Below are 20,692 nucleotides of genomic sequence, written 5' to 3'. Positions count from 1 at the left end.
TGGAACTATTTCAAAGTGAACGAAGACGCGAAAACAAAGGCGGACTGCAAATTGTGCTCAGCGAAATTGTCCAGAGGAGGCTCTAAAGGTAGCGCATTTAACACAAGCAATTTAATCAAGCAGCTAAAATCCCAACACAACAACGAGTACAAAGAGTTTACCCACGCTTATTTACCCCACTTATTAGCACAGAGGAGCATAGCTGATGCTATAGCAGTGGGACAGAAAATAGCTGGGCATTTTAAACATTCCGCCTTAGCCTACTCCCGCCTCGAGGACATTCAGGGACAGCTCAACCAGCCAATAAAGAGACTGTAGCAGGACGTACAGACGCGCTGGAACAGCACGTATTACATGCTCCAGTCCCTCATTGAGCAAAAGCGAGTGCACGAACTCCCTGACTATCTCACTGCTCACCAATGGGCTCTTATGGAGATGACTGTTGCCATCCTCGCCCCCTTTGAGGAACTAACTAAAAAAGTGAGCAGCTACGACGCACTAGCCTCTGATGTCATCCCAGCTGTGACTGTGCTAGTGAGACTTCTAAACAGAGAAACAGACGAACAAATTTAAAATTAAATTTTGTTTTTTTATAATTATTTATTCTGTAATATGTTGCATACAACATGCTTTTCATTTTAAATAAATGTTCTTAATTCCAAACTAGTCCCTTGTTTGTTTTTTGTTAAATTATAGGACTAAAGCTGTTACCTGCAAATTTAAATCATGTTTTTATTAAGTACTCGGTATCGGCGAGTACTGAAATGCAAGTACTCGTACTCGTTTCCAAAAAAGTGGTATCGGTGCATCCCTAGTTAGAATCCCTGACAATGAAAAAAACCTCACGGGCTGTTGGAATATTTCTCTGGACAAGAGGTCCTTGGATCGCCTCTCCGTTGTCTTTGTTGACAGCAATGAAGGCAGTGAAAGAACTGCTCACTCCTGATTGGACACTGAGCTGCACCACCTTCTCCTTCACTCCTCCACCTTGCTGTCCTCTGTGCTCTCTCTCCTCCATCTCCAGGGAACGAATCAGAGTCCGAGCACCCAACCTGTGGACTGTTAGTCTGCAGACAAGAAGGAAAACACACAGAATGCTTGTCATTGTTAATACTGTGTTATTATAGTATATTAGTTTACCAGTCATTTTACTGTTTTTAACACCACTGTGTCCTCTTCGGGGTCACACAGTGAGGAACATGTAAAAAGGCAGCATCTGATGCAGTCAAAGCAGTCCCTCAGTTGCAGTTTAGTCCAGACTGGAACAACTCAGGTTATCTTTCTGTATGGACAAGTGGGGACCAAGTGAATCATACAGTGATCTGACAAAAAAAACAATTAGCTCCTCTGATAGTGCCGTATGTTTACATTTGTTCTCATCTTGTTGGATACTGGAAGTTATTCACTCAGTCAAAGGGTGTTTACTAAAACCTCCCCCCAAAACAGTGGTTCCATTGGAGCATATGCTAGAACATCTATAACCATAAAGATATCTTGAAAAAGTTCTGAGTAAATATTTCAAGCCTTTTTTGCTTTAGCTTTGATGATGTTAGCTCATGACAATCAGAAAACCAGTAGTTTGTGACACCCTGAACTCTCGCCTTCAGCCATGCACCAACTACATGAGGAGAGAGAGCTGTGCTGCTCTTCACAAGTGGCACAGCACCTGAAACCATTCTGCTCCACCTCTCCATCCTACCAACCACACACCCCTGCTGCATTTAGTTTCAATTCATGGTCATGACCCACAGAGCACTGTGCTCTACATTAAACATGTTGTACCCAGCGTCCACTGCAGGTCTGAGACTGAAGTGCAGCTGGTTCTCAGAGGGATGACCTGCCAGGCTGTACTTCAGCGTCACACAGCCCTCTGCTGCCTCTGCGCTCTGACACAGAATTACAGTGTTAGAAGTCACGATAATTACTGTCATCAAAACAACATGAGAGGCTGCTGCTCCTACCTGTCCAGTGAGCTGGGCATAAATCAGTGACCTCTGACCCTGGAAAAGTGTTGTGATCGGTGGAGAGAGGACAGTGACAGACACTTCCTTTGGTAAATCCCATGTGACTGAGATGTCGACCACAGCTGGCTGCAGAGCAAATCGCAGCGACTGCATCACCTGACAACAACAAGAATTAGAAAACAATTATGCATTTATGTTTATTTGAAATTATGTCTTCTGTCCAAATAATAACATCTAGAGATGGCACGATACCACTTTTTAATGTCCGATACAGATTCCAATATCATAAATTAGGATATCTGCCGATACTGATATGAATCCGATATAGCGTATTTTGTAATCAATAAAACAGTTTTTTTTATAAATATCTTGCTGCATTTTGTATAAGTTCATACTCAAGTTTTAAAAAACAAGAGACTGAAGCTATTCTGTTATACCTGTATGCAAAAATACACTCCACCGAAACATTTTATAGTTCAGCAATACTGATCTAATAAACTTAAACCTACTCCATCCTTCCTATTCTGGTATTTTAAAGAGTACTTACCTACCTAACTAATAGGGTTGCCAACTCCCAGCAAAAAATATTAGGGAACCACCCCCTGCCCTTAATCGATGTAATCAACTTTAATTTAATGCAAGTGTAAAACAAATGCACAGAAATCAATTATTTTTCTACAATAATTAAATAGATTCAACATCTTTCTTCAACAGAATTGCAGACTGCACAGATGGTACCTTCCCAAAGAAAAAAGCAGTATAGCTTACTGGGGTGTATATTAGACTTAATAGTTACTATATACAATGATGGATTTCTATACATTTATTCAGATGACCACTTTTGTTGTAAGATTCAGATAATTATTCATTCAAAGTTTTTAAATGACATAACAAATAAAAATATTTCTTTGTGCCCCCCTTCCCTTCCCTTCAACTCATTCATGTCACCTAAAAGGTAAACCTGTTTCTCCATCACCTGTTCAGCTCTGATGATTCAGTAAGGACATCTCCTGGTTTCATCTTCATGTTTCCCTCTCACCAGATATCCAAACCGATATCATGACCAGCAGCTTTTACAGCTGTGGCTCCAGCAAACGTCAGCTGATACTAGAAAGTAATATTAAATACATTCTAACAACAGCTGATCAAGCTTAAACGAGCTGCTGTTGTTTATCCGCTGGTCTCCTCTTTCTAACGCAAAGTGGGCAATAAACTAACAAGAAAGACGGGACTTGCGGTAGAAAAGCCGATCAGCTGATCATTGATCAGTTTCATGTTTGAAGTAATAACAGGAGAGGGAGGGGGAGTGAATGAGAGAAGTAGATACAACTGCGCAGCAAAGACAGAATAACTCCAGCTTTGTGTCTATTTTTTTAATTCTAGCTGAAGTACGGGACAAATCGCTTCCTTTTCACCTCAATATGGAACCAGTCCAGCTGTGGCTCAATATATCAGTTGTTAAGTTTAACGTGAAAATACTATGCAAACATTCAGGGATGAACTTACACACTTGCTTTACTTCTCTGGGATAGTTTTCGCCGAGATGAAATGCCGCGGTTAGGAAGCATGTAGCGAGGCTCCAACAGACCGCCGACAGGTCTCGCAGAAAAATAGCTGCTCTATCACGTGACACATACTGCTCCAATGCGCCGAGCTGGGTTACACCAAGTAGCGCGTTTTATGAGGTGATTTTCTGATACTTCGGATCGGATTACATTTTTTATTTCTCTCCGATATCCGATCCTGTAATTTAGGTCGGTATCGGACCGATACCGATACGTAATATCGGATTGGTCCATCTCTAATAACAACATATTGCCTTTTAATAATTGTTATTATGACTTATTGTCTTACTTTTGGTTGCATCCTGTCAGTCCCTGTGATAAACTGAGCGTGACCTCCTCCTTCCTTGGCTATCCCATTGATGAGAGCAGAGCTGGCCCCTTCCCCAATCCCAAAAGAGAAACACCTGCAACACAACAGCTGTTTTTAAGACACACAGGTTTGGTACGCAGCACATGTCATCATCATTTTTGCTGTTTCACCTGTGGGAGCCTGAGTTCTTCTTCACCAGATCGATCACTTCTTTGGTGTTCCCCACCTCTCCATCAGTAAAGACAAACAGCTAGAGAGGAGAGTTTACATGAAAGGCCAAATTACACAAGCTAAAAGTAACACATATACACATAGGACTTTTTTACCGATCGGGAACTGGATCTAATGCTTTTAACGGAAACTTGGCAGAGAGTCGGTGAGTCCAGTTGTTTTACTGAACTTTTACCGCATGATTGTGAGTATCTTAATGTGCCGAGGATGACTGGGCGTGGTGGTGGAGTGGCAGCTGTTTTTAGGAAGAAGCTCTCTTGCAAACAACTCTTAACTGACTCATATTCTAGTTTTGAACTTCTGGCGTTTGAATTGAATTGTATACAGACCTCCAAAATACCACAAGGATTTTATCCAAGACTTTTCAAACTTCTTAGCTGGAACTGTGCCAAGCTACGATCGAATCTTAATCGTTGGAGATTTTAATATTCATGTGTGTTGTCCCTCCAATTCGCTGGCCAGAGACTTTTTAAGCTTGACAGACTCCTTCAGTCTTGCTCAACTTGTGTCTGGGCCAACCCAGAAACAGGGTCATACATTGGCTCTTGTGCTGTCTTTAGGGTTACCGGTCCGAAACATGGAAATATGTGATGCCGTTTTTTCTGATCACTGCCCTATTGTGTTTGACATACTTTTATCTCTCCGCCATTTTACACCTCTTATTTCAACACGTCGTTGTCGTGTTTTTAACCCATCTGCAACAGAACAATTTTCTATTGCTTTTAAAAAAGTTTTAAGATCTCCCCTTGGCTTTGGTACCGAGGAAATGACAGTTAATTTTTATGATAAATGCAAAACTGTCCTTGATGAGGTCGCTCCTTTTAAAACTATAAACTCGAAACCACGACCAGACCCATGGATAAATAAGGCCACTCGTTCAGCCAGACGAGAGTGCAGGAAGGCTGAACGTAAGTGGAAAAAAGATGGGCTGCAGGTGTCCTTTCTCATGTTGAGAGACAGTCTGTACAGGTATCAGGACATTGTTAAAGCAGAAAAGTCAAGGTTTCTTTCTAATGTTATTGAGAATAGCTCCAATAATTCTTGGGTTCTTTTTTCAATTATTGACTCTGCCCTGAATATTTCCCCAGCTTCTTGTATTAATAGTTCCTCAGACACCTGTGAAAGGTTTTTGAAGTTTTTTATCAATAAGATAAAACAGCTTCGATCTATGATCGCCCTGCCTTCACATGACGTGTCTAAAATATTCACCTGCTCTGCTGTTTTTGATCAGTTTGAGCCTGTGTGTCTTGATCAGGTGGAGGAAGTATGTAGTGGCACAAAGACATCATCGTGTCCAAATGACATTATTCCAACACATCTTCTAAAAAAGATTTTTAAAGTTGTCAGTTCTGACATTTTAGCTATTTTTAATAGCAGCCTTAGCTCAGGTGTTGTGCCAGCCTGTTTTAAACATGCTGTTGTACAGCCTGTACTTAAAAAACCTAATCTTGACTCCTCCGTCCTCACTAACTTCAGGCCTATTTCAAAGCTCCCCTTCCTGTCGAAAATTTTGGAAAAGATTGTGTTTGTTCAGCTGCAATCTTTTCTAAATGGACACAATGTTCTTGAGAGGTTTCAGTCTGGTTTTAAAACTCTTCATAGCACAGAAACTGCACTTTTAAAAGTTCTTAATGATCTTTTATTAGCCACTGACTCAGGTGACTCAGCTGTGCTTCTGCTTTTAGATCTGACCGCTGCCTTCGATACTGTTGACCACAGCATTTTAATCTCACGGTTGGAGCATTGTGGCGTAAAGGGCACCCCATTAGAGTGGTTCAGGTCATACCTGTCTGACAGGACCTTCTCTGTGAGCTTTGGTGATTTTATCTCTTCCTCAGCTCCCCTTACTTGTGGTGTTCCCCAGGGATCTATACTGGGGCCAATATTGTTCTCCATTTATATGCTGCCTTTAGGTCTAATTTTTAGAAAATACAACATTTGTTTTCATTCATATGCCGATGATACTCAGATCTATCTTCAATTGAAGGGAAACAGTCCTGCCTCACTAGAACCCTTACTTCAGTGTCTCGGTGAAGTTAAATCCTGGATGGCCTCAAATTTCCTTAACTTCAATGAGAACAAAACCGAAGTGATAATTTTTGGACCAAGCGGCAATCCCAACACTTCTAATTTTAACCTGCACAGTCTTGAGCCTTTTGCCAAATCACATGCCAAAAATTTGGGGGTTATATTTGACAGCAATTTCACCTTTGAAAAACAAATTAGCTCAGTCGTACAGCGGTCTTTCTTCAAACTGAGGCTTTTATCTAAGGTGAGATCATTTTTATCTTTTAAAAACTTTGAACGAGCGATTCATGCTTTTATTATATCCCAGCTGGACTATTGTAACTCCTTATATGCTGGAGTCAGCCAGACCTGCCTGGCAAGGCTGCAGTTGTTCCAGAATGCTGCAGCTCGTCTTCTGACACGCACTAAAAGATGTGAACACATTTCCCCCGGTACTTGCCTCCCTTCACTGGCTCCCTGTCCGCTTCAGAATTAATTTTAAAATATTATTGCTGACTTACAAAGCCCTGAATGGACAGGCTCCCGGGTATTTGTCTGACCTCTTGCAGACTTATACCCCCCTTAGATCTCTTAGATCAAGTGATCTTTTGCTTTTAGCTGTACCAAGGTCTAGGCTGGTTCATAGAGGTGATCGAGCATTTGCAGTCGTAGCGCCTAAGCTGTGGAATAATTTACCCCTACACATCAGACAGGCTCATACTGTCAATCTTTTTAAATTTTATCTTAAAACGCATTTTTATTTACTGGCTTTTAATACAGCATGAGAGTTGTTTGTTAATTCATATTTAGTGTTTGCTTTTAATACTCTAAGTTGTTTTATTATGTATGTTGTATTCTTGTACAGCACTTTGGTCAACGCTCCTGTTGTAATTAAATGTGCTATATAAATAATTAAACTATTAAACCAGTCAGACATGACATTATGACCACGTGCCTAATGTTGTGCTGGTCCCTCTTTTGCTACCAAAATAGCCCTGACCCATCAAGGCATTGGGTGCACTAGATCCATGAAGGTGACGTGATATCTTTAAGATCCTTTAAGTCCTGTAAGTTGGAAGGTTGCGCCTCTGTGGATCGGACTTGTTTGTCCCACAAATGCTCAATTGGATTGAGATCTGTAAAATTTGGAGACCATATTTCACCCATATTTGCTTTGTGGCAGACCAGGAACACCCAACAATGGCTGCAGATATCATGGTGAATACATAATCAGTGTTATTTAATTTACCTATCAGTTAATTAATATAAACTCATACACTGTGTGTGTGTGTGTGTGTGTGTGTGTGTGTGTGTGTGTGTGTGTGTGTGTGTGTGTGTGTGTGTGTTACCTGTCTGGGCTGATTTTGAATGCAGGGTTGGCTGTAAATATGTTTGAGGGGCTCCAGGATCTCTGTTCCTCCAAGATCAGCCTCCATCTCCTTAACTTTCTTCAGAGCCTCCTCCATGGTCTTCTGGCTGTACTCCACACTCTTACTGCCATGAGATACACATAAGTGTCACAGTACTGGCTCTCTGACCCAGTGTTTGTGTTTCAGTTCTTGGTTTAATATTCTTTGATTGTTATTCCTGGTTTCGGTTATCTTTCGTTTGTGCTTAGTGATCTTAGTTCTTCCTCCCTTTGTACATTTCTCGGTCTGTGTTTAGTCTCTGCCCCCGTGTTTTCTCTGTGCCTGTCCTAGTCCCAGGTCGCATGTCTAATCACCTTGTCTCCATGCTCCATGTCAGTGTATCCTGCTTTGCTTCCTGTGCCTTGTTATGTCGGATTAGCCCCAGCTGTGCTTCCCTCCCGTTTTCCCGTTCCCTCGTTACTCCCCAGTGTATATAAGCCCTGTATTTTTCTCTGTTAGTTGTCGTTTCCTCCGCATTAGCTGCGTGTCATGTTTGTTATGTCGTGCACTCCCAGTTTAGGTCATTCTTCCTAGTTTGAGTTTTTGTTTTATTTCTAGTGCTCATATATTGTGTTTCTCAGTTTGCTTTTGCCAGCGAATAAAAGCTGCTGCCTTCAAGTTAAATACTCAATCTTAGAGTCCTGCGTTTGGGTCCAACCACTACCTGCCACACAGCAAACCTTGACAATAAGTGATTGATGGCTGTTTAGCACTGCCAAATTCTACATTGTAATTTAATGAGTTTCACTCATACACTTTCAAAACTGCCTTTGAGAACCATAACATAACAGCAGCTTACCTAAATGAGCTGTAAGTATTCTAGAAACGCATTATCTGGTGTAACTAGAGCAGATATCTTATTACACACTTTACACACAAGTGACATCATTGAAGCACACTTTTATGGACTGAATCACTCACGAAAAGATGTGTTCATATCGGGACCCAAAACTGTAAATGTTGAAATAGCAGCCCATTGGTAAGCTCTTCAACAGGAGCAGCAGAGTGTCCTTCAGGGAAGAGGGAGAAGATGGTGAGGCCACTGTGTGAGAGGAAAGGTTTTATAACTCTAACACCACATCATAAATACCCTGGCACTGCTGATCCGAGATTCCCGCTGCTCAGTGTTATTGGTAGCACAGTCCATACTTCCAGATCGATCCACTAAGAACACAAACTCTCCACATGAAGCCATTGAAGACATCACAGACTGGGTGAACTCAGGGTACAGACTCACCATCACCACTGGATCACCCATCAGAGAACCTGAAACACATGAAAGGACAGAAAAATGTCAAGTTTACAATTTTTTATATACTCCAACTGTTGCAGTGTCAGCTTGGTAGTCTGTGTCTGTAAGTTCAGTCAGGGTTTCCTGTTTTACTTTGAAGGTCCGTGTCTTATGTTAATGTGTCTGGTTTTGTCCCAGCTGTGTCTCTCCCTCCTGTCTTCCATTCCCTGATTGCCCCCTCTGTGTATGCAAGCCCTGTGTCTTCTCAATTATCCCATGCTGTGTGTTCCGTCCGTCTGCCTGCCAGTTTAGTTTCTGTATTCCCAGTTTAGCCAATTTTCTGTTTTTGTCATTTAGTAATAAATCTTTGTTTTTAAAGTCTGAACTTTTGGGTCCATCATTCCTCCTATCCTGCCTGCACACAGCCTTCACATGACACCAACATGTTTGTAGTTGTGGTTTATATTCACTTATCATGTGAATGATTGTCATTTGGCTTTTGACTTCCCGGGGGGGGGGGGGGTTTGAGGGTGAAATGAGAATGCAGTCATCTTTGGTGACATTATTTTTGACTTTCTAATTCACACATGGTCAAAATTATGCAAACAGGCTCAGATATGACCAGTTTAAGCATGATGTTACCACCACAGTGCTTGACAGCTGGTACATTGTTCTTATATTTGAAAACCTCTCCTTCACTCTTGTAAATTTAAGTCAAATGTAAGGGGCTTTATTTTTGTTCCAGAAATGTAAAGTTTATGTTAGGGCTGGGCGATATGGCCTGAAATTCATATCGCGATATAATTTGAAGCAGTAATTTGTGCGGTAACAATATATATCACGATATATTATTTTCTTCTGTATTACGTATTTTCTACACACTTAAAATCCTTTAATTTTCTCAAAAATCGAGAGTGTGCCTTATGCCTTATGTATGAATTCTGGTTGTGCTTACTGACCTCGACCGATTTTGGCGTGCAGAAATCTGTTAAAAAAAAGTTTTAATACAACTTTGGTAAACAGCACTGCTTGATGGATTGTCAGAGCATTATGCATTAGTGAGGAGCTTCGCGGAGTAATCTGGGTCCAAAACTCCGTCCCTTCAGGTCCCAAAGTCAAACGAATACTAAGAGTTAAAAACGGTCTAAATTCTTTCATCTTTAATTAAATCAACAGCATTGCTGTTTTATCGGGTGTAACAATTAAGTTTAACATCCAAGCATCCATGAAAACAGAAGTTATTAAATTTAACGGAGTTAAAAGTTAGCAGGAAGTTAGCTTGCTAGTTTCCACCTAAACATGACACACCATGTTCTGACTGAGAGATTTTTGAAACTAATTAAAATGTACAGCTCTGCTACCACTTCCAACATAAATGAAGACAGAAAACTAAACATCAGTGGCGTTTGTAGGGTTACTGAAGTTGGACTACCTTGTATATAATGTTGTGCTACGTGATTGCTAGAGACACAGCTATGTTAGCATAACATTAGCACAGTGAAGCTGGAGGATGGCCAACTTTTTATCCACTCGATAAAAGTTAACGTGAGAGATTCTGGTGGTTAGGGACAAATACAATCTCATAGCAGGATGCTATACACGGGTCAAATGTCAGTCAGGAGAACAACTGAGATTATTCATCCACAATACGAGGTTAGTTATTAATATACTGCAACAACATGGGAACAGAACAGCTGCGAGAGAATTCAACATTAATGAATCAATGTTACGGAAGTGGAGGAAGCGCAGTTTTTGGCTTTCCCCATATTTAAAGTGCTTCATCTCTTTGCTATGACTGTCGCCCGGCATAATTTGCAGATAATAATGGTTGTAGCCGCTGCGATAGTTTCGACCAAAACAGGCGCAGCTTGATGACATCATCAACATGCGCCATCTTGATAGAGTAATATAGTCAAAATCTCTATCATTGGCCAAATTTATATCGTTTCTATCATATATCGTTTATATCGCCCACCCCTAGTTTATGTTACAATTGAGAATTAGTGATACTTGTTCCTGAAGATCTCAACCAATTTCTTAAAATTAAGAGTTTGGGTCTTTCTTCGAACTTATTAAAGTGGTGACACATCCAAAAAAAAACTTTACATGTAGTTGTTTGAACCTAGAATTTGCAGGTGTTTCATTTATGCAAATCTAAAATTCTCCTCCTTAGATTTTCACTGACTTTTCTTTGATTTTTTCCCCATTGTTATGATTATTGGTCAGGCCAATGAGTGGTGATGTAACAAATAACTTGATGAGAAAGAGTAACTACAGACGTGAACAAAATTGTTGGTACCCTTTGGTCAATGAAAGAAAAAACTCACAATGGTCACAGAAATAACTTTTATCTGACAAAAGTAATAATAAATAAAAATTCTATAAATCCTAACCAATGAAAGTCAGACATTGCTTTTCAACCATGCTTCAGCTGAATTAATTACAAAAATGATGGTGCCCACAACTTAAGATTTTGTTAAACAACCTTTTGAGGCAATCACTGCAATCAAACGATTCCTGGAACTGTCAGTGAGACTTCTGCACCTCTCAGCAGGTATTCTGGCCCACTCCTCATCAGCAAACGGCTCCAGTTGTTTCTGGTTTGAAGGGCGCCTTTTCCAGACAGCATGTTTCAGCTCCTTCCAAAGATGCTCAATAGGATTGAGGTCAGGGCTCATAGAAGGCCACTTTAAAATAGTCCAATGTTTTCCTCTTAGCCATTCTTGGGTGTTTTTAGCTGTGTCTTTTGGGTCATTGTCCTGTTGTAAGACCCATGACCTGCGACTGAGACCAAGCTTTCTGACACTGGCCAGCACATTTCTCCCTAGAATCCATTGATAGTCTTGAGATATCATTGTACCCTGCACAGATTCAAGACACCCTGTGCCAGAGGCAGCAAAGCAGCCCCAGAACATAACCGAGCCTCCCCCATCTTTCACAGTTAGGACAGTGTTCTCTTCTTGATACGCTTCATTTTTCCGTCGGTGAACATAGAGCTGATGTGCCTTGGCAAAAAGTTCAATTTTTGTCTCATCTATCCACAGGACATTCTCCCAGAAACTTTGTGGCTTTGTCAAGTTTAAAGAAATCGCAGAACTTTAAGCACCACTCAGTAAAATATTTTAGTGATTGTATGTACTTAAGCTGTATGTACAGTGGTATGAAAGAGTGTTTGTCCCCTTCCTGAATTCACAGTTGTCTCATATCTCAAATAAGGTCAGAGTTCATGATTTAACAATTTAAAAAAAAAAAAAAAAAAAAAAAAACTGGTTAAAATGGCATTCACAGGAAAGTTCAAGGAGAAAACCACTGCTGACAAAAAACAACAAAGCCTCACTGTGGTAAATGGAACCATGAATTCTACTAAAACATCCTGAAGGAGAACGTCTGGACATCTGTTCGTGACCTCAAACTGGACAATGATCCAAAACACAACAGCAAGTCCACCTGTGAATGGCTTAAGGAAAAAAAATGAAGACTTTGGAGTGGCTTAGTTAAAGTCCTGACCTAAATCTGATTGAGATGCCGTGACATGACCTTAAAAAGTCAGTCAATCGCTTTATCACACAGGGCGATGTAGGTTTGGGTTTTTTCCCTTTCATATAAAACACGTTTATTTAGAAACTATATTTTTTGTTTACTTCTGTTGTCTTTGTCTAATATTTCAATTAGTTTGATGACCTGAAAGTGTGACAATCTAAAAAATCTAAAAAGGGAAATCAGGAAGAGGGCAAACACTTTTTTAGACCACTGTAAACTTTGAACCATGTATGAATTAGAGAAAATCCAAAATACATTCAAACTTATGCAAGCTTAACAATTCTTTTTTTTCCAAATTCATTAAAGATCTATGCTGGACAATAAATCCACTCATACCCACAACAAGTGTAAATTTCTGATCACAACGATAACTCTTGAGCTGAAGAATAAAATAATGATATTTTTTACTAAAAAGCTAATAACAACACTAATGTTACTCACCCGGCTCAGCAGAGGCCTGTCCTGCCTCCACCACAGCAGTGGGCTGGTGGGCGTCTTTGTAATAAATCAGCAGTTCAACATCTCTGTCAAACTTGTGTCCTGCAGCCAGCTTGACCTGCACACCACAAACACATTCATATTTATTCCTCAGTAATAAGTAACAACCACACGCAGCAGACACATCAGCACTCTACCTACCGTGGCCTGGGTTTGATCAGTGTTGAGGTACTGCAGAGGGTCCAGGGAACAGTTGGACTCTACTTTAGAGATTGGACGAGGAGAGGACACTCGGGCAGAAAAAGACAGACTGTAGGGCACCAGAGAGGCTGGAACAGAAGTCACCTGGACACCTGCACCTTCACTACCTGCACACAGCATCAGGTAAAATATGCTGTAATTAATGAGGCTGCTTACACTGAAATCCTTTACGTTACTAAGAACCTCAAAACAGTTACCTGTGCTTTATACTCTAAATGCTTCAATAATACAGAGAAACCCCAACATGACCCAATATGAGCAATAATTTGGCAACAGTGAGAATGAAAAACGGACTTTCAACAGAAAACCTCCAACAGAACCAGTTTCAACCATCTGCCATGACTCGTTGGTGTTGTGGTTTTTCATTTTCAAAAGTGTCATTGAAGCATTTCTGGTCCAAGTATTCTGAAGTTGTCCTACCCTGAGGTTGGTATCGAGGGTTGAGCACAGCAGGCAGACAGAACCTCAGACCATCATCAGCCTGCACAGCCAGCTCAGTGACGTACTCCAACCTGATGGAGGCGCTCTCTGCTGGAGGCAGACTGCCCACACACAGAGAGAATATATCTGGACTCTCATCACTCTCCTCCAATAGGAAGGCCTGCTGACCGGAGCTCAGAGCATCATCATACTCCTCACGAGCCTGAAGCACAGGTGATGCATGTCAGTGACATTCACTGTGTTTATTTTGAAGCTCACTTATAATCAGGTTATATTTACTGTCCAGCTCACCTTCTGTTTCTCCTTCACCTCAGCTACAATCTGTGTCTGTCCAATCTGAGCACTGAAATGACAGACAGCAGCATCTCCAGGCAGAGGGAAGACAAAAACAGCCTCTAATGGTTTGTCCTCCTTGTTCTCGTAGTTCAGAGTGGAGACCACTGTAGCCACATGGTCCCTCACCTCCAGCTCCACCTCAACGCTCTTCAGAGGAACTGACAGACAAACAGAATTGTGATACAAACACAGCCCATATATTCTAGTGAAAAATGTTACATTTTAGCCACATGAAACTGTTATAAGAAATAAGCATACATGAAGATTTTAATAATGAAGTGAGGTTCTGGTGAATACAGTCTCTTTATTTTCTATCAGTACCTGGTTCTTTCTCGAATGTTAGCAGACCACAACAGTTCATCATCGCACCTGTGAAACAAAAACATTTAAGGAAATGGTGATGCAAACACTTTTATAGCTGCTGTACAATCTTGCCTGTGAAACTCATCAGATAATGTAATCACATCAATGAATGTGGTTATCTTTACTATTCATATAATAATATTATTACTATTATTACTACTATCCTCACAGGAAGAATGTCCTAGGTTTGAATCCACCATCTGGCCAGGGCCTTTGTGATTGAGTTTGCATTCTCTCCTGTCTGCGTGGGTTCTCAACAGCTTCGTCCCACAAGAAGACAACCAGTTAGTGGGGTTAGGTTAGTCAGTGTCAGTGATTATCTGCAGCCCTGCGACAAACCTGCGAGGTGTCATAATCTGAATTGGATACGCGAGAGAGAAGAGATGGACGGATCGATGGATTAGTCTCGTTAGTAGTAATTCTGATTCAGTAAAAGGACTAGATGTTGTAGTCCCTGATAATGCTAGACTGCTAGATAGGTACTAGATTGGACATAGTGCTGGTGATGGTGGTGATAGTGATGATCACTATTATTCTTATGGATACGGCTGACAGTGCGACCAGTGTCACGCCCCTCCAACCATGACTTTCACTTTCCTGTGGTCGGAGTTTAAAAACAGCACAAATGTCTCATCACCACATGGATCTATTTCATTTTATAACAGAAACACAGCTCGTACAACTTCACGTGACAGCATCCAGATTGTTGTCATACATGTTAAAGTTGTCATGTCAGTGAGCTGTTGAGCTGCTTAAACAAACGCACACTGGGAACTTACCTCTAAGAACAGACTGTAAGAGCTGTGTCGCTTCACTGGAGTCCTGTCTTGTAAATACGTGGAGAATATTCTGCAAACATGAAGCGCTTTGGCCCACACAGCGACTTTCCCGAAACAGGAAGACTTGCGGGTGTGCTCGATTCGTTAATAAGACAGCACCGAGTGGGTGGAGCTTTACGCTGCCTCTGATGTCTCTCTTTTTTTATATATGTATCTGAAACGCTGGAAACTCTCGCACTTGTAAAATTATACTGTATTTGTATTTTGCTGTTCTCAAACAAACAAAAAAACGCTGCATCTACCAGAATGGAACAAGCAACACAGTTTTCATTCAAGTCACATCCAGTCTAATCACAGTCATTTCCTTTTGGTGATGAGTGTATGATGATGGGTAGATGTATTATCTATTATGTTAAAGCTGAAGCTTTGGACTGTATCGCTTTCATCTGACACCAAATCTATCCCCATCAATACATATTTTTTCCTTCATAGTGCACCCGTCTTGGATCTGATAGAACAGGCAATATCAAGATATGAGGCTGTGTTTTTTTCTTTCTATTTTATGCTATGGTTTAATTTTGTTGATGGCATAGGTTCCTGTGGGTTAACTTTTCAGTTATATCTGTCCATATGAGGTATGAGTGCTTCAGATTATCGACTCGTGCAGAAAAATGATCAAATTGAGCTATTCTTGTAAAGTGGATGGTTTATAGTGTGTTCAAGAGCGAGTCAACACAGCACTATTCCCTAAATGTTTTCTCTTAAAGACAAAAATGCAGTGAACCAAGTCTTGCTGTTTGAAAGCGTTAGAAAGCAGCTGAGACAGTAAACATAGTTCCATTTTTAGATTGTGTTTTACATATTCTTTAGAAAATGAAGGATCGTGTGCTGTTGTGGGACCTTTAAGGAACGATCAGCAAACATTAGCAGAATACAAGCATTTTATTGACAAAACTGCCTAGAAGCTGGAATGAACCTGTTATATTAAGTGTTTGGTTCCTTTCACTGTCTCATGAGCCTCCTGAACTGAAGAAAGTGGAATGACTCCTGAAATTGGCTTTGGTTTGCGAAACAAGTCAAAAGTCACAAAGTATGAACATCATCACCATCTAGTGGCAGAGAAAAAGAATGGGCACGCACACACACAGTAGCTGTCCAATCTTTACTGTGTATTATGAGTATTCTACGGTGGCCCTGAGAGGCCAAACGGACTGCAACTTCAGAAAACACTTGCAAAAAGAAAAACGCTGCAAAAAGAAAAACGCTGCAAAAGCACAGAGGTTTATTCGGAGGTTTATTCCCCATTTCTCAACCTTGGCAGCCCCTCTTACAGATCTCACGAGAAAACACTTCTAAAGTGATGTGGAATGATGACTGTGAACATGCCTTCCAATCTTTAAAAAGGCAGATTTCTGAAGCCCCTGTTTTGCAAAGCCCTGATTTTTCCAAACCATTTGTTGGTAAATGCCTCTAATGTTGGACTTGGAGCAGTACTGGCTCAGGGAGAAGCTGGTGAAGCTTTTCTTAAGTAAAAAGCTGTTTGACAGGGAGACAAAATATTCAACAGTAGAAAAAGGACTGGCAATCAAGTGGGCAATTGATTCGTTGAAATATTATTTCCTTGGAAGAGAATTTATTCTTCAGACAGATCACAGACCCCTGGTGTGGATGCACTCCAAGCAACATCAAAATGCGAGCATACTGCGCTGGTGCCTAGCCCTCCAGCCATACCAGTTCTGATGTTTCCCTCACGACACCTCTCTGCGTAACATTCTACAAAAGCAGCTGTACATGCCCACTCCATTTTTGATGTACCCTCCTATGATGATGAGCCTGTTCCAATACAGACTACAAAACAGAGCGAGGCATCTAAGCTTGAAAGGAGAGTGGATGAGGTTGCAAAGCAAGTAGAAACTGAGCCAAAGGTCCAAGAATCCTCCTCCTGTCAGTGAGCTTAGTGCAGCGTTAAAACAGAGACAAGAAGAAAATGTTAAACTTCAAAATAAGAAAAATGAGTTGTCTAAGCTACTGAGAGCTCGCTCAGAACTAAAAATGTTAAAGAAAATAACAGTGATGGCAAAGATTACTTAATGGCAAGAAATGGCAGTGCCAGGAGACCTGTTAAGGTTCCCTCTATGCCAAAAGTGTGATTCTCCTTTAGATGTGGTGAAGAAGCCTATTACTGCTCGATGTCCAAATGAACCTAACCAGAAAAATGTTGAGTTATTATATTATATATAATTAAAATGTTAATTCATTTAAAACCAACTCATTCATTTTTAGGAAAAATTAATTATTATTTTTTTCCATGTTTACTGTGATGCACTGCATGATGAATTTATTTCATCCGTCAACCTCACCCATCAGAGTTAGGGGGCGGGACTAACAATGAAACGGTTAAAACGCTGCTTTAGTCCAGAGTCGATTCCTTTAGATGGCATCTCTCAGTACCAAGTAAAGAGATCGTACATGCATACTTGCTAGTTCTTATTTGGCACGTTCGCTCACGAGTCCAGACTTCTGTAGATGAGAGGACACAGCAGACAGGGAGACGGCAGCATCATCTGCCCTTCACTGTGTACTTAAACAACTACCACAGACCTTGCACGGCACAAGAAAGACTGAGTGGACCGACAGTAACAAGTATTAATAACAAAGTTGGCCATCAGATTTCTTGCAGTGATGTAATAAATGATTTTTCCTCTAAAAAAGCTGGAAAACCAAAATGTTAAGAGGAGGATGGAGTATTGAGGAAAAACAAAAGTCAAATGTTTGGATTCCAATCATTCATTTTCAAATGTAGTTCTTCCTGTTTTTACCAAAGAGTTTACACAGTTTTACAGTTTTCAGAACAAATTATTCTACTTAATTATTCGACTGATTTACAAATCATGTTCCCTTATTGCACCTACCTCTATGAATTTACAGTACTGAAGCATTTCTCTGATATTTTTTGTGTTTTATTTAGTAGTTAGAACTTAAAACATATGAACTAGGTACTGTTTTATTTAAGGGATTTTTTCTTTGTTGTTGCACATTGCTCTTACAGTTTATTTAAAACCAGAAATAATAAAGCAGTTGACGTGTTTCAGGCTGTGACTTTTAGTATCTGTTGGTACTTCATCACTTTGAATAAGTGTAAGTCAACACCAGGCCACGCTTTCAGTCTTTCCATTAAACAAATGAACAACAATCCATTATTTTCACCATTAAACAGTAAAATATGCTTCTTGACTCCTTGATGCAGGTGCCCACCTACGACCTGGTTTATTAATACTAAGCTAAAGAGGAAAGCAACTCACTGTAGTTCTCACAGCTCAGGACAAGCAGACACCTGATGTTGAGTGACTGAATGGAACTAAAACAAGAATTCATAATTATGTTTGTCTGCCATGAACACGTGATGATAAAACTCTGCATATGCAGTCAGGAGACTGATGACCTGTGAAATGAGCTGTTAGAAATGTGCAGATATGTGTAAACAGTGATCAGCATTTAACATCCAGGATGGAGCAAAACTTCTGACCTGCATGTATGAGAACCTTTAATCACATCATCTTTGTAGCGAAATAGCTGATGACTCATTAAACGTTTCCATGTAATTTATCCACAGTGAAAAATATTCACTTTGCTTGATCTGAAAATCACGTGTTCATTTCATTAGACACTAGCAATACTATTAAACTGGACCTTATCATTCTCATATAGCACTAAATGTGAAACTGAGTCATATCATAACAATCTATATATGTAATATGTGTTTGCCTGAATCTTCCAGCACAAACAGAAAGAGGAGCTGTTGTCTGAGTATCAATGCAAATACACACCAGAAATCGTTCAGTAAAGACAAATTTAATAAATGAAAGCTGGTGAGAGGGCCTTTGATGTTTCTCTTTGGATCATCCTTCCATCCATTTCTTCAGCTTATCCAATTCAAGATTGGAGCCATCCCAGCTGTTATGGGGCCAGAGGCAGGAGTACAACCTGGACAGGTCAGTCTAACACAGAGAAACAGACAACTATTCACACTCACATTCAACCTAACTGCATCTCTCTGGACTGTGGGATGAAGCTGGAGTACCTGGAGGGAACCACAAAGGCGCCAGGACTGTCTTGCTCTCAGGTGACGGCCGTTCACGCTGCTCTGAAGACCCTCAGTTGTCTTTGGATCATCCTGTTGTTTGTCTCCCAGTGTCGTTGCTGCTCTTCTCCTTTCAAAGACAAACACCAAATAACACCAAATGAGAGTGAATCACTTCAGAACAACGGGAACACTCCTGGTTATTGTGAGCAAACGTCATAACAAGATGAATATATTTACCATTTTACTGAGGGAACATCTTCTGTGTGGAGTTTCTTCTCATCTTGGCTCTTTTTCCTGACATTTAGAAACAAGAGGCAGAAAAGAAAGAATAAAAGTTAAAACCTCAACGATTTTTTAATGTTTGGGATATTTTAGAAACAACCGTAAACACTATTTACTACTTACCACTTTGTTCATTCTTGCTGACGTTCACTCTCCTCATCTTCTCTCTAAAGGACAAATGACAGTAAAGAGGGAATCGTTTTAGTAACTTTATCAACCAGGTGAGCAGAATTTTAGATATTTATCAATATTCTGATTAAAAGCAGAGTGAATACTTATCTTTTTACGAGAAAGGGTTCAATCCGTCCTGTCTTAGGTCTTAATGTCACCTTGTCTCCTCTCTGTTTTCTCTGAAAAACAAAAGACAAATGGGAAGAAAAAAATTAGCAAATGATTTCAGCAACTAGAGGAAGTGTTCACTGAGGAGGAGCTGTCATAATAATATAAAATCAATATGTACTTATCTTTTTTTTAATGAGAGTTTACAGAGCACGCTGGCTTCGCTCCTCCCTCCGCTCCTCTCTGAAAGTTACCTGGATAAAGGATAATAACAATTAATAGCATCATCAAAACAGACAAACCTGAAAGAATTGCTGATCAGAGTTGTGACAGAGTCGCAGGTTAGATGGATGTATACTTATCTTTCACAATGAGAGCGTTTGCATCTTCCTTTAGAGAGAAGATGAGGAGAGTGAACGTCAGCAAGAATGAACAAAGTGGTAAGTAGTAAATAGTGTTTACGGTTGTTTCTAAAATATCCCAAACATTAAAAAATCGTTGAGGTTTTAACTTTTATTCTTTCTTTTCTGCCTCTTGTTTCTAAATGTCAGGAAAAAGAGCCAAGATGAGAAGAAACTCCACACAGAAGATGTTCCCTCAGTAAAATGGTAAATATATGTGTACTTTGTACTTTAAATGTGTAAAATGAGTTCTTATCTTTTTTTTGTGAGAGGGCCTTTAATGTTTCTCTTTGGATCATCCTTCCATCCATTTCTTCAGCTTATCCAATTCAAGATTGGAGCCATCCCAGCTGTTATGGGGCCAGAGGCAGGAGTACAACCTGGACAGGTCAGTCTAACACAGAGAAACAGACAACTATTCACACTCACATTCAACCTAACTGCATCTCTCTGGACTGTGGGATGAAGCTGGAGTACCTGGAGGGAACCACAAAGGCGCCAGGACTGTCTTGCTCTCAGGTGACGGCCGTTCACGCTGCTCTGAAGACCCTCAGTTGTCTTTGGATGAAATAACACCAAATGAGAGTAAATCACTTCAGAAACACAGGAACACTCCTGGTTATTGTGAGCAAACGTCATAACAAGATGAATATATTTACCATTTTACTGAGGGAAAATCTTCTGTGTGGAGTTTCTTCGCAGCGTGACTCTTTTTCCTGACTTTTAGAAACAAGAGGCAGAAAAGAAAGAATAAAAGTTAAAACCTCGACG

At 40.3% G+C, this 20,692-nt stretch overlaps 1 protein-coding gene and 1 long non-coding RNA gene across 4 annotated transcripts in view; both read right to left on the bottom strand.

The window, feature by feature from the left end:
• LOC308401803 (von Willebrand factor A domain-containing protein 5A-like) overlaps positions 1 to 14,999 on the bottom strand; it is a 30,552-nt gene extending 15,553 nt beyond the window's left edge. For all 3 annotated transcript variants that reach the window (XM_080890233.1, XM_080890234.1, XM_080890235.1), the window contains exons 1-14: positions 14,876 to 14,999; positions 14,055 to 14,102; positions 13,689 to 13,891; positions 13,377 to 13,599; positions 12,897 to 13,063; positions 12,699 to 12,813; positions 8,577 to 8,752; positions 8,408 to 8,496; positions 7,427 to 7,571; positions 4,010 to 4,089; positions 3,819 to 3,933; positions 1,962 to 2,120; positions 1,783 to 1,886; positions 847 to 1,067 (exon numbers count right to left, since the gene is read on the bottom strand). In XM_080890233.1, coding sequence (XP_080746359.1) covers positions 847 to 1,067; positions 1,783 to 1,886; positions 1,962 to 2,120; positions 3,819 to 3,933; positions 4,010 to 4,089; positions 7,427 to 7,571; positions 8,408 to 8,496; positions 8,577 to 8,752; positions 12,699 to 12,813; positions 12,897 to 13,063; positions 13,377 to 13,599; positions 13,689 to 13,891; positions 14,055 to 14,097 — 1,840 coding nt within the window. In that variant the 5' untranslated portion in view covers positions 14,098 to 14,102; positions 14,876 to 14,999. The remainder of the gene's footprint in view (positions 1 to 846; positions 1,068 to 1,782; positions 1,887 to 1,961; positions 2,121 to 3,818; positions 3,934 to 4,009; positions 4,090 to 7,426; positions 7,572 to 8,407; positions 8,497 to 8,576; positions 8,753 to 12,698; positions 12,814 to 12,896; positions 13,064 to 13,376; positions 13,600 to 13,688; positions 13,892 to 14,054; positions 14,103 to 14,875) is intronic.
• A 2,799-nt stretch (positions 15,000 to 17,798) lies between these two features.
• On the bottom strand, positions 17,799 to 19,597 carry LOC308400907. Its single transcript, XR_013972438.1, has 4 exons — positions 19,365 to 19,597; positions 19,197 to 19,253; positions 18,957 to 19,086; positions 17,799 to 18,873 (listed from the first exon to the last, which is right to left on the bottom strand). It is a non-coding gene; the product is annotated as an uncharacterized lncRNA (long non-coding RNA).
• Between the last annotated feature and the right edge of the window lie 1,095 nt (positions 19,598 to 20,692).

Source organism: Rhamphochromis sp. 'chilingali', assembly GCF_963969265.1.
Source record: "Rhamphochromis sp. 'chilingali' genome assembly, chromosome: 8".
NCBI classification, from domain to species: Eukaryota; Metazoa; Chordata; class Actinopteri; order Cichliformes; family Cichlidae; genus Rhamphochromis; species Rhamphochromis sp. 'chilingali'.
Note: the sequence above shows the minus strand (reverse complement) of the source record. Positions and strands in the feature narration are given on the sequence as shown.